The sequence below is a fragment of the Rhea americana genome, unplaced genomic scaffold (genome assembly GCF_003343005.1).
Source record: "Rhea americana isolate MKP2758 unplaced genomic scaffold, rheAme1 scaffold_12, whole genome shotgun sequence".
Lineage (NCBI taxonomy): Eukaryota > Metazoa > Chordata > Aves > Rheiformes > Rheidae > Rhea > Rhea americana.
In genome coordinates, this window is record NW_028185261.1 from 5971722 (window position 1) to 5985398 (window position 13677).

Sequence of the window (13677 nt, forward strand, 5' to 3'; positions counted from 1 at the left end):
TTACTGAAAGTGTCATAATGAGTTTAAAATTCCAAGCACCTTCTTGGTTAAGAAGCTGCCTAAATAATGCTGTAATACCAACTGTATGATACAGTGTGTTTTCCTATAAGGAGAGATTCAGGCAAACTGCATACATTGTGCTATGTTTCCACCTTAACTGCAGAAAKGGTTCAAAATTAATGGGATTTTTTTTTTCCAAGGGACAGATGCCAACTCTGTTAATTTTAAAAAAATCTTAGTGCGGGTTTTGTAGTAATACTTTATGGACATGTGTTTTTTTCCTTCCCAATAGTAACTGGATCTTGAACAAGCTTAGTGCTTTGTCATGTATTCAAATGGAAGTCACTGGAATTTTCAGCTGATAAGGAAGCCCTGTTTTCCTAAATCTGCCCAAATTTTCTGGGCATATAAGATCTTCCTCACAGATATAGTGAGAAGTGTGTAAATTCTGTTYCTGAGAGTACTATCATTGCATCTAAGTTTACGCACGGCTTGCAACAAATATGAATAGCCTTAATTATCTCCAAAGTAGAGAAGATTAATAATTCATTTTCATTATACTRTATTTTGTAGAGGAGAATCAATTTAATGTGTATTACCACAGAGCTCCCATATGTTTGAAAATTAATAACCAGCAGGTAGTTGAGAGTTTGCCAAGCTTTGCAAAAATGACCAATCTTTCTACAATGATTGCTTTTGATGTTTATATTAATTACTGGTGTCCATAACAGCATGAGAACCAAGATGCTTGGTTTGAGTTTTTAGTAGACAGGTAATTGAAGATACTCTTGGAGCATGTTTTTTTAATGTTTTGTATTTTGACATACCTTTACTTTTCAACTTATTAACTTCTGGAAACTTTCATATGTTGGTAGTATACATGTCATATGAAAATTCAATCTGTTGAACACTAATGCTCAAACATGCTTGAGTTTTAACTAAATATTTACAAAATTATTCCAGAGCTCTCTTGCATGTTGTATCAGTGTTCTTTACCTTCATACCTATATTGAGTGTTTTCCATTAACTTTTTTTAATGGAAGCATAGCCTCTGTCAGTGTGAAGCCTTGGAAAATATATTTTGCTTGAAATCTTCTCCTGAGAGCTCTTAGAATCTGTAAAATGAAATGTGAGACCCAGTAGATGTTGCATTGAGTTTGTCCTGACTTACTGCTTTGAGATGGTTTTTAATCTTGGCTCTTGATGATGGAATACAGGAATAACTTGAATGTATTCACTGTTTTCTTTCTCTTTATCAGTTCTTTTGTTTGTGAAAACGGGGTTATTTTAAAAACACTTGTTTTGAGTGAAATGATGTTGTACTTATCGAAGAGTTGTAAATTGCAGTATTCTCAGCAAATTTTGTGCCTATAAAGACTAGGATATTCCTTCTATTTATGTTGTCTAATATTGATTGGAGGAGAAAACTTAAGTTTTGAAAGTCTGTGCTTCTAGAAATACTGTAGCCTTAATTGCAAGATTAATCATTCAACATGTAGCACTTCAGGAAGACATTTACCAAAATCTTGGTGGTTTGTGAAACAATGTTTCTGCTGTTTGCTGTAGGGGATTTAGGTTTGGCTCTACATGGAGATTGAACTGCAGGCCATAATCTTAATTGTTTGCCATAACCTATTTTCCTTTGTTTTGTCCAATCTGTGGTGATTAAAAGATAGATTTGAAATGATGGTTGCTGGCAGTTACATTTACTGCTATATTTAAACATAAAGTCCATTTTGGATCAGCTTACTAGAGACTTACTGTGCTATTTTTGTGTGTGTATGTGCTTATGGGTACATACTACTTCTATGCATGCCTTTATTAAAAAAAAAAAAAAAAAACTACCCTGTTGGAAGTTATGACTTCAGGCATGCCCCACTGTTGTCCATTATAGCAACTCGGATGCTATAATGAAACTCCTCTGGGAAGTTTGAAGTCCACTGTTTTTCCATACTATTTTAGAATTAAATGTCCTTCCAAATTAGTTCAGCTTATCAACAAACTCTGCTCCCTTGGTATAGTCCTTTATTTAGGTTTTCTTTAAAATACTTCTTGTGTCTTGGAGCAATGTGTTTAGTTTGTTATACTCAGCTTCCACGTCTGTTTATTGGGCATTATGTGGGGGCATTCTGTGAAACAAATATTCCCTAGAAAATTACTGGAACCATATAGCAGACTTAAGAGAATCAGAAACTGAATCTGCAGTTACCAAATGTTCTCCTTTTGAGCCATACCATTTATGTCTATTCTTGCTGGATATAGTAAGAATAGCTACCAGCCAGAAGTTTTTCCTGAGAAACTCTGGTTACTTTCAGTGCCTTGAAGATTTTACTTCTAAGAATAAGTTCTTGCGTGGCTTCAGTCTGTTACATGGTTTTTCATTGACAAGCAAAACTGCAGCAACAGCACAAGCTATCTAGAATTAAAGGTATATGGTGCTATGTGAGGTGATAGCACTGTCCAGTGAGAGGTATTCTTTCTCTACAGGATGGCAGTGATCTAGTTAGCCATTCCATGATTTGGCATATTTGATATACTTTCTGAACTATTGGATGGACTTTTGGGTGTGTGTGTGTGTGTATATGTGTGTGTGTATACATATACATACATACATATATATATATATATATATATATATACATACACACACATGTGGTGTGTGGTCTTGGAAAGAATCTCTCCTCCATGTGAGTGTGGAGGTATGTCCAGACTACTTAATAGTCTGCAGAACCCTTTCTGTACTGAAGACTAATTGCAACCCAGAACCTAGGTGTCAGTGCTTTGGAGGGGCAGGAAGTGTGTGACCTTCACCTAATGTGGACTGCTGAATGGACACCCAGTTAAGGGATTAAACTGAAACTATCCTACCAGACAAACTTTCAAACCTCATCTGTAGCCTACAAGCATTGTAATGTGAAATGTCAATGTTGGGAAAGCTATTTTGTAGCATAGGGTTAAAAGCAAAAGTGTTATCCCTTTAAAATGGATAAAGTTTTTATTTGTAGTGGCAAGTACTAACAGGAAAGTAGGAGGCAGTATGAGTCGCTGGAATATGCTAAGCTCTTTAAATTTGTGAAAATTATGTAACTTCTACTCTTGTCTAAAATCTATCTTGGCCAGTAGTGTGGCCTTGGAAAACAGTTTCAGATACTTGGTTATTTGTATGGTGATGTCTTGATGACTTAGACTTAATTTCTTACCAGACCATGTTTTACTTGTATGCTTAGCATCTTCTGTATTAAGGCTGGAAGAGAAGGTAAATATAAGAGCTCAAAGCTCTCTACAAAAATAGAAATTGGCAGATGTTTTTGTACAGTAGATCAGATGCTTTAAAACTTCTGTCAGTGGAAGGGAAASTGTTTGTTCTTGGTCTCTGTTTTTTGCCATGTATAAACAAAACTGGTAGCAACTATTGCTTGGTATTACCTGTTTTTAAAGGAGTTTTGTTTTGTTATTTATTAAACACATGGATATTAACAATGACATTCTGACTTTGACTAAGCATAAAATTGAAAGTGTATACCGTTTTGTCAAACGTGGAATTACCAAGCTATTAAATCTGTTTTGCCCTTTGATACATAGATTGAATGGATATTGTTTTTAGTTGGACTCTTGGATTCAAGTAACTGCCCAGAAACCAATGGGGCTTCTCTGGTAACCTTAGTTGTTCTTTACTGTTGTAATTGGTTTTACCAATTTTACTGGTGTAAACTTGAATAATTGAATATGACGAGTTGAGAGCACATAAAGACATACCCTATGGATGCATTACATTYGGAAATTATCTAATTAAATCCATTAGATATCAAAGACTTAAATAGTGGAACAATTTAAAGATTGAAGTTGGAAGAACAAAAGAACTTTGAACTGTTGTATTTAAAGAAGTCCTACAGCTTCTCTAGTGAATTTAGAAATACMATTTATATTAAGTAGGTGCAGTTAGTTTTTATTGTAGCATGTACAATAAAATTATAGGGCTATATACAACATAGCCAAAAATCAGTTTGACACACAAGTTTTTGTCTTTCTAGGTCTTCATCCTCCAGGCCCTCCTTTAGCAAGACCTATTCTTCCTCGAGAAAGGGGAGTTGTGGATAGAGTTATTGAATATTTGGTTGGTGATGGTCCTCAGAACAGGTAAGCCATTACTAAAGAGAATATCTACATTTTTTAGTAGTGAGCTTCTTAACTTTTTTTTTTGAAGAGGGACAAGGTTAGAAGCATTACAAGTTACTTTTTCTTGTTCTAAATTTTTGTAATGAAGTGGCCCTTTTCTAGTGCTTCATCTGAAATCTGTTTGTGGGGAAAATGGTAACCTTTTTGTAAATAATCTCTGAGCTGTATTAAACGTGATATGAAAAGGAAAGTCTTTGATATTCAACTGAGTGAATGAACTATACTTCCAACTATAAAAAAAATCATTTTTTTTTGTCTTCAACTTTATTAGTTACATGTACTTTCAGATTACCTTCGGAAGTGTCTAAACRTAACAGAAGTTCCATTTTAACTATGCTCACTTTTCATGTTGCCTATATTCTAATGAGAAAAAAGCTATTTAATAGTTTGGATGTGATTTTTCTGACAAGTCTGATACTTAAAATAAATCTGCTAAATTGTATGAGGCTTAAGTTGTAACAAAGAATCTTTCACTTTTTTAAACCAGCTTTAAAAACTATTCTTTACATCTTAAAGCCAAGTAAATCTGTATATTAGATGTTTCACCATGAATGCACATTTTAAGACTAAATATCCAAACCGTTAGTGAATGTCTAAAGTGAAATACATCTGTTACTTCAGTATCTTAATACTTAATGCTATGTAATTATATTGCTGATGTTTTCTAGGTATGCCCTAATATGTCAGCAATGTTTTTCGCACAATGGTATGGCTTTGAAGGAGGAATTTGAATACGTAGGTAAGAACTGAACTGTAGCCTATTTCTAGTGGTCTGCTTATGTTTTGTGACTACATGCATCATGCCTCAGTTTGGTTACAGTTAAGTGTTTAACTTGCACTGTCAAATGCTACTTCACATGGGAACAGTTTTATGGTAACTTACTACCCCATATCTTAGGGTTCACTTTAAGATTTTAAAATACTTCATTACAACTTTCAGGCCAAGGATTTTATGTGTAGAAAACTATTTAGTAGAAATAAGCCTCCTCTACTACATCCCTGAGAATTGCTACTGGCTATGAATAGTTCTCATAAGGCTTTTATAATGAGAAAGTATCTGACATTTAAAGTACTCTTCTACCAGAACTTAAACAAAATTTTGCTTTGGCAAGAAGATCTTGGGGAGGCATCAGAAAAGGGAACAGGCCCTGAGGGGCTATATGTGAATTTATGGCTGACAATAACTTAAGTCAGACATAGCTCTTTATTGAACACAGATGTTTTATTTTGCCTCCTTTCTACTGCAAGTGTAAGCACAGTGTTTGAGAAATGAAAGAATTTTAGATTTTTCCTTTTGTCTCAGTTTTGTGAGAAAATACACAGCATTGTAAGAGAATAAGCTGAACACTTCGTATGGACTCAGATATTAAGACTAGATGTCATCTTAGCTTAAACATTCACAGTTCAAATGTGCAAGAAATAACCATTTTTCTTGTCTTAGCAAAAGTRTGCATTTAACCATTATGTGGCATAATTGTATTTCTACTAAACAAAATTGTTTTTTTTTCTTAAGCATATGTGGAACAATGTTCTTCAAAGAGTAAACAGTGAGGAATAGCTTGAAGAATCTGTAGCAGACTTTAAGATGACATTAATTCACCCCTTGTTAAGGGGATGTTATCTTTGGTGTTCTATATAAAGGAATGGAAGGACAGACTAAATATTTACCATCTGGCAACGTCTTGTCATTCTGAATTGCATTTTGTTCACTGTGGTCAAATATTGCATAGTGATGGGAAAAAGTGTTTATAGGTAAGTGAGGCAGAGCTGAGAGAAAGCAGGTATTTTAAAGGAAGATKTATACTGAGGTCAAAAATAAAGCTGTATGGGGCAGTTTGTATAAATTTGATGGAGGTGATCTCGGTACTGATAGCTATTTAATTCTATGTTTTGAAAAGCCAAGGTGGAAGAAAGAAAATTTTCTTTTGGATGTGTTATTTGATCTGTTTTTTAGTGTCGTGGATGGTCAAAGTATTGTGTAGGGAAAAGGTGGGACATGATATGAGTTAGTGAGGCCACTTTCTTGGATATGCTTTTGTGCAGCTTTTAGGTGTGCCTACTGCTTTTTCCTGAATCCTGCAAGGAAAACTAGACCCCAAGCTCCACGACTTCCAGACTTCAGTTTTGAAAAAAAGYCACCTGCAGAACTGCAATCTGAAACTGAGCCTTTGGATAGTAGAAAGAAAAAGCTGCAGGAGAATGAACAGACRGAAGGTGTGTACTAATCTCATGAAGTCTGCTCTTTGTAATATCTGGTGAGATTCCCCCCCTCCACCTTCTTGTAGGCACTGTGTTTTTATTGATATGTAAGATTTGAGCATTCTTATTTACCTGCTTTATGTAAGGAGTTCTCTGCCTAGGTGAATCTCTTATAAGAATAAGAACAGCTTCCTGGGGGATGCAGTTTTTTTCAATTGTTTTTATTTCTTGTCTAGAAGTAGAAACAAACGTTATTAGCTTAACTTGTTGATATTGTGGTTTGCTGTCCTGTACCTGAAGTTTCTTCATGTATGTCTTGGAAATAATGGCTTAATAAAWTTAACTCCAATGTTACTGATAAACAGATGGAAAATAGCATTGTAAATTATACAAATAGTTAAAGGTATGTCCTGAAGTGGTTAACTTTCACTGTGTTCAACAGGTCATTTGATTGAGGTGTGTTGGAATTTCTGCCTTTGTTCCTTTTGTTTTCCTCAGGGCAGGAAAATCTAGTAAAACTACCTTGTTTAAGATCAGGGAGTTCAAAGACAAATTGTCAATTTTAATTTAACATAGTTCCTTTTGAGAAGTTTTATAGTCTGCAGATAAAGTAGGTGTCTGGTGTACAGCCAACAGGAAGATTCARTGTTTAGAAGTCTTCTAGAAATTAAAATATAAAACCAAAGAATCTCTAGTCAGATGTGTTATTGTATGCATATTGGAATTTTTGTATTAGTCTATACCAGGGAGCATGTGGTACAGAGTTATCAAATTGTACACCCCTGAGATTCAGATTGAAACTGCACCAACTGCAGGAAACTTCCACRTACAGCACAATAGAAATAATGTTTCTATTCAGTTATCTTTAATATTGGGTACAAAATAGAATTGGTATTTACTTTCAGGCATGAGAAGACTGAGAGGATTAGGCAAGTCTGATCCAACTAGCCATCTCTGAGTGTGGTTTGTGGGTGCTTTGTAGGCTAAATTTGTTTYGTGTGCCATAGTGTTCTTTTCCTTTAATGAAAGCGGTGCTTGTTCCTTCATTAGAAGCAGCTTGCCKTAGCTAGTTGCAAGGCAGCTGTAGAGCTGGCTACAGGCATACCTGAAGGGGTAGTGTGTCCTTCTGTGAGATGGAAGAAGGCATTAAAAGGAGCTTCTGCGCACCTTTCTCACCTTTGACAAATCACTTGGCGTAATTGAAAAGCTCCAAACTGAAGTATTTAGAATTAAGACAATATATTATATAAACCATTTCTTGCTTTTGCCCTTATGCTATGGRTCACTCCTAAAATACACCAACATGACTATTTCTAACAGTTGTATTCACACAGCTGAGAGAGGAAAATTACAGTAGAAGAGTAACAAAGGTAACAGTGGAGATGGGAACTTTTAAAACATTCYTCACTACTGTTACTGTTATGGAAGTAAGGCCTAAATCAGATGCCTGAAGTAAAGACCATGCAGATTTTTTCTTTGTCTTCAAACGATTGTCACTTCAGTGAGTGGAGGATGAATTAGTAGCTGCTTAGCTCCTTCTAAAGTCAGAATTTTGATACAGACAAGCTATCATGTGTTACTGAGTTTTACCTTAATCAAATGGAGAAACCCTAAAAGACTAGATGTGCAGCCCTTGGAGATAATGTGCCGTAGACTTCTGAGTATTATTCAGCTGCAAATTCTTAGAGGTTTGGGGAGAGCATGTGCTAATTAGGCTGGTATTATTAAAGAAATATTTATCAAACTATGCCTTTAATGGGTCTGAGCTGCTGAGTTGGTTTATAGATGTTGTAAAGAACTGAAAACCTTACAAACTAGTGCATGATTTTCATTAGACACATGAGATGCTGTAGGAGTGAAATTCTGCAAAATACTTCATGCTTTTTTTAGAAACAGAATTGTATCAAGTATTTCAAGATAAAATATAGAATGATTTTAATGCAGTAAATGTGAGATACTCCAGTTTAACACTGATAACTTACCAGCATGGTGTTACTTTAAGGTGCTCTCAAAAAAAGATGTGAGGGTCAAACCCCAGGTTTTTCCTCTTCCTTCCTTACTTGGAAGGGTAGATTGATATATTCCCCCACCTTCTTCCAGGAGAGGCAAAGATAACTGGTATGCTGACTTTTGGTGTATAACTTAAATGTTTACTCTTTTCTGAATGTCATCTCCAAGATGAAAAGGAAACAACCTGTTTTGATAATTAGCAAACAGCTAGGAATGGAATAAATGTATTAATATTCTACATAACTGATATCTCTGCAAAATGTTTTGTTGATGTAATATAGGTCTGTGCTACCCTATCAGTTTTTCTTTGTGTTAACCTCCTGTGACTTGCCACAGAGTAATCTTATGAATGAGGAAATAACACTTTCAATAAATCACTTTTTACATCAGAACACTAATTTGAAACATAATTTTGCTTAAAGGCAGTTGGATTTTATTAACAAGTGAACATTTCTTTGATTGTAATTTTAGGGTATGAAGCTATCATTTTATTGAGGTATAACTGTGGAAGGCTTTTGTTCACTCCTAGTGATATACTAGCTCTCATAACAAGACTAGAGTGTCTTTACTTACAGACACAAACAAATGTTAACACCAAGAAACCAGCTTCAGGATGCTGACAACAGATTCTTATTTGTAACACCTTTTAAGGCATAGCACAAAGGAACTATGCAAGCTAATGTGATACAGAAGTGGTATAAAGATTTTTTTTCTGGTCAGCTGAATTTACTAACAAATATAGTGTGAAGCCAAATCTATTTTTTAGTAACAAGCATGTTATATACTACTCCTCTGGATAAGAGATGTGAAGATTGCTTATGGGGAGTGCTGTTGGCATTGAAATTTAGATTTCTAAATCCTTTGGAAACATGGAGTTATCAGCCGTCATTCTTATGCAGATTACTGGAAAAAACATCAAGCTTCACTATTCAACAGAGCAACTTTGGAAATTTTACTACCAGAGTGAAGCAATATATTTTGGTTCTGTTCTTATCTCTTTCTTAAAAGACTTGATCTTAAATGCTTTTCATTGAAGGCTAGCCTCTTTTCTCATGAGCATTTAGAAGTATTAATGTTTGGATCATGTTAAAGCAATGAGGAACYGCTTTTACTCTTTTGATTAATTCTRTATTGCTCATACTTGCTACTACTATGCATTCTTGAAATAGTTACATTTAGGAATATTTTGAAAGTTGAAACAAGAAAGTTGGCAAATGACTGCAGTATTTTGTGGCGAATGTATGGCCGCTGGTATTCAAAGGTCTTAGATGCCTTGGAACTTCAGATCTCATCATGAAGCATCATAAAGCGCTTTATGGAGACAACATCTTATGCTGTCTCCAGATTTGTATAAATTTCTTGACCATCTTGACAAAATGATGGTTTAATGCTCTCATGTTTAAGGCTTCTTGGTAGACTGCAACTGCTAGTATTTGAAAAGCAGATGCAGAGACTTTGTTCAACAGAATGATTCACAGTAATATTAGCCTTGAAAGATATTGCTCTTTCAAGTTTTTGCTGCTTTGAGCTATGTCAAAAATAGAGATTGGCTTTGGGCAAATGTCGCAGATGGAGCGGAAACACTTTATCTAGGAATAAAACTGGCTGAGGACAAAGAACAGGTATAAGCTTGAATATTGGCTTTAGTCAGACTTGTTCCAGTCTACTTTCAAGAAACTGGCCTGGTAAACATCCTTTGTTTCGGAGATCTGGCTCGACTTACAATCATGCGCACACTCCTTCTGTAGCATAGCATTAGTGCACTGTGTCTCATCCAATCCCTTATTTCCTTTAAAAGTTGAGAATTTCTGCCTTCTGTGTTCTYTCTGTAATTCAACTGATATGGACAGAATCCCATGATTTCTCACACAAATATGGATCAGCTTGCCTTGAGTTTAATTACTTGTAAATATTACTACTTTTTAAATTTAATTACTTGTTTTCAGTGTGCCAAAGCTCAGTCTCATTGAGCAGCATGTCCTGCCTTCCGTAGAAAACTAAGGGTGCAAAGATTCAAGTGCTGTGTTAATATTGGACTCTTCCAAAGGCTTAACAATAGCTTTTTGTGATATAAAAGCCATGAACAGACTACTGTGAAGCACATGTACCTTAAATATTTTTTTGCCATATTGGACTGTGAAAGTCTGTTCTGCTAATGGAGCTGCAGAAGTGAAGAAAACTTGTCTCAAAGGTCTCAATCCGATTTGTTTTAGACAATAGAAAGGTTAGTGTAGGTTGAGTTAGGTTTAAGTTGGATGTTGCCAGTTGCTGTTAGTGAAGTCTAACTGCATGAAGTTTTCTGAAAAATTATCACACAAGTATTTTCTTTTGAAAACAAATTTGTTCCAGATGCTAGGAATTCATTTTATACTTCTGTGTTGATGTATACACAATAGAACAGATAATGTTATATAATGATAATGAACAGGAGCTCTCATAATTTGGATTCTGGATTTAAGTATTTACCTAAAATCTAGGTGATGACTTCCAAATGATTCTTACCTCTGTCATCTTTTACTTGTCCTTGTGAGTAAAGTATAGACCTTCTATGGAAGAGAACTTTTGAGAACAAACCTCTTTTCTTTGCCCTGAGGCTGAAAGCTGCTGCACAAGCAGTTATCTAACTTGTTTCAGGCAAACGCTGTTGAGTTAACCCAGGTAGTTTTACATAGTAGGAGTTTTTTTTTTTTTTTTTTTTTTTATTTTTTTTTTTTTTTTTTTAACCGCTACCTTCAATGTATTTCAGTCAAGAACAGTCTTACAAGCTTTGCTAACAGATCTAAGTAGATGGCAGATCTGGAGGGTTGACAGTAAGCTCTTGAGAACTGTACCTGGAAAAGTGTTTGAAGAATAGCTTAGAGCTTCCTTGCATAATCTCATCTTCAACAAAAATTAGCATTGGATAAATGGATGTGTTGCAGTCTGTAGCGYTTGGTCTCTCATTTGTACAGAACATGTTTTAATAACGTAACTTGTATGGAGTTGACATGCTTAACTATTTTGAATTAAACTAGCTTAATTTGTAGTCATCTGGACTTGGAGTTTTAATTTTGTAGCTTATTTTTTTGTAGTTYGGAAAGAATGATTTTCTCTTGATAAGCAGTTGCTGTTCAAATAGCAAAGCTTAGAAAAGCCAGGAATTGTCCAATTCTAGTGCAAAGGCRGAATTGCGAATAAGTGTGCCATCATTGTTACTGAAATGCCACAGATACCTCCCAGTATTTCAGAATTCTGAAATCTATGGATTCTAATTGTTCTGTAGTTTTTCCTATTATCTTGTGGTCTCTCTCCTCCAACCAAAGGTGATCTAAAGAAGAGTAAGAATCATCTTTGATTTCTTGTTTGTACTAGCAGTGCTAAGGCAACAGTTTTTCCTCTTAAGTACAGTTGCAAAGTAAAAGTAATTTATACTGTTTTTGTGAATATCTGCATGATGGCCATGTCTTCCACTTAAACTAATAGTGGTGCAATGATTTTACTGATTATCCAGTGAAATATTCTCYGTCATAAAAAGCAGACTAGCTGACTATGATATGAAGTATATATACTAAGTACTAAGCATTAATCAGAAGTGTTGGSGGGAAAAAAGGAATTGCTGTAGTTAAGAACAGTATTTCTTATAAGAGTTGTGTTAATACATTTTAAATAGCATATAGCTGTTTGGATCATGTGTATGTGTATTCTTCAGTAAAATCATGRGTTATTAGTTACTAAAGACACTAACATTTCTTGTCATCTTTAAATTTAATTTCAAAACTTTCTCTTAGTTACTATTTTTGCAGTCATTTAAATCATGCCATACTATGTTCAATGGAAAGTTTATCTAAAGTCAAATTGATATATTTAAAATGGAGTCGCTAATGAAGGCTGATCTTATTTATAGGTGGAGTTAGTAGCATCACTTATTATGATTTCTGACTTTCCATTTAAAGGATCCACTCRTGAGTTCCATATGAATGTGAGACTTCTACTAGACTAAAGCTTTCATGTAAACTGGTTTGTTTTAGCTGTATGTTTGGGAGAGTTCTCAAGAATGAGATGAAGGAAAAGGCCATGTAAAAAAAAAATATATACATACCTGAATTTTTCCTTAGAAGTGGTGTCTCCATGCTTTCAAGTGGAATTAAAAAAAATAGAGCATCATTCTCTTGTTCCTTTGAGTATAGATGGTTAGAACATGTATCCTGTCAGATTCTCTTTATTGCAAGCTTATTGGGATTAGCAGCTAATAGTCCCTAAAATTGTCCTTAGGCTAATTTTAAGCACTTGGTATCCACTTCTGAATATCTAAATCTACCACCAGACTGAATGCGTAGTCTCTTCAATTGCTACACTTCATCAGACTGAGAACATGTYGATTCTACAGGATCTTAAGCATCATTCCATTGAGGACTACAGAACTGAAACTGGGTAAAAAAGTAATGGTTGCGTTGAACCATACTGAGAACTATAAAAGAGGGCATAGTCATTTTTCTCCCATTCTGTACTTCTTGTGACTCTAGCCTAACCAGTAGTAGTAAAGAGGGAATCTAACTGCTGAACTCAATGTGGAAAAGCTTGGATCAGGTAAAGGAGCAAAATTGTTCATAGAATGAGGCTCAGGAAAATAGGAAGAGGTGAGACAGAACTGTTTGGGAGATTAAGATTGGTGGGCRTAAGTTGGGACTGAAAAAAAGGAAATTGTTTGAAGAGGAATGGGRAAGAGTGGGATARTCTAGAAAGAAACTGGGAACAGTARATTGTTTGGAGAGGAGAAGGRGGACTAAATCTGTGAARYGGCTCCAAAGAGGTATTGGAACAAGAAACAAAGTTAGGTGTTGAGCAGACTGAGAACAACTGAAAAAGTAAAGAGGAAAGTTGGCTGCAAACCTGCTGAGATGGAAGATCAAGTCTGAAGAAACAGGGAAGCTGAGCTGAACTGAACAGTTTGAAGTGGAGCCTGGGACTAGCCAGCTGAGGATAATGATGTAGACCTTGGAACTGTGTGTTGGGAGGAGAGAGGTCCCATGTTCCTGGTGACAGATAGCAGTTGTACCAGTTCTGAAAACTCTGRAAACTTCAGCCCTGCTAGTGTTCTGTGATTAATCAGACTGTTTGAGCCTGATGCTTTCAGACACCCAACACACTTTGGTACATAAGCAGTWACAAAAATTTGGTAAGGTTAACATTTTTGATCTGTAAACTTCAATTTGTAGTAATTTTGTAAACTGCTTACCTTCACGATGTGCGTTATAATAATCAGTGGACCTCCACTGATAGTCTTTGCTGCTCCTGTGTCATCTACGAGTCTAG

At 35.3% G+C, this 13677-nt stretch overlaps 1 protein-coding gene across 4 annotated transcripts in view; it reads left to right on the forward strand.

The window, feature by feature from the left end:
• The window catches only part of LNPK (lunapark, ER junction formation factor), a 43206-nt gene that overhangs the window by 22305 nt on the left and 7224 nt on the right, over positions 1–13677 (forward strand). For 3 of the 4 annotated variants that reach the window (XR_014897971.1, XM_085322672.1, XM_085322684.1), the window contains exons 9-11: positions 4032–4137; positions 4845–4915; positions 6220–6390. Coding sequence is in view for 3 of the 4 variants with exons in the window: in XM_085322672.1 (XP_085178798.1) it covers positions 4032–4137; positions 4845–4915; positions 6220–6390 (348 nt within the window). In the remaining variant the exon portion in view is untranslated. Of the gene's footprint in view, positions 1–4031; positions 4138–4844; positions 4916–6219; positions 6432–13677 lie in introns of all 4 variants that reach the window. The other variant, XM_085322692.1, reaches the window with a different exon arrangement.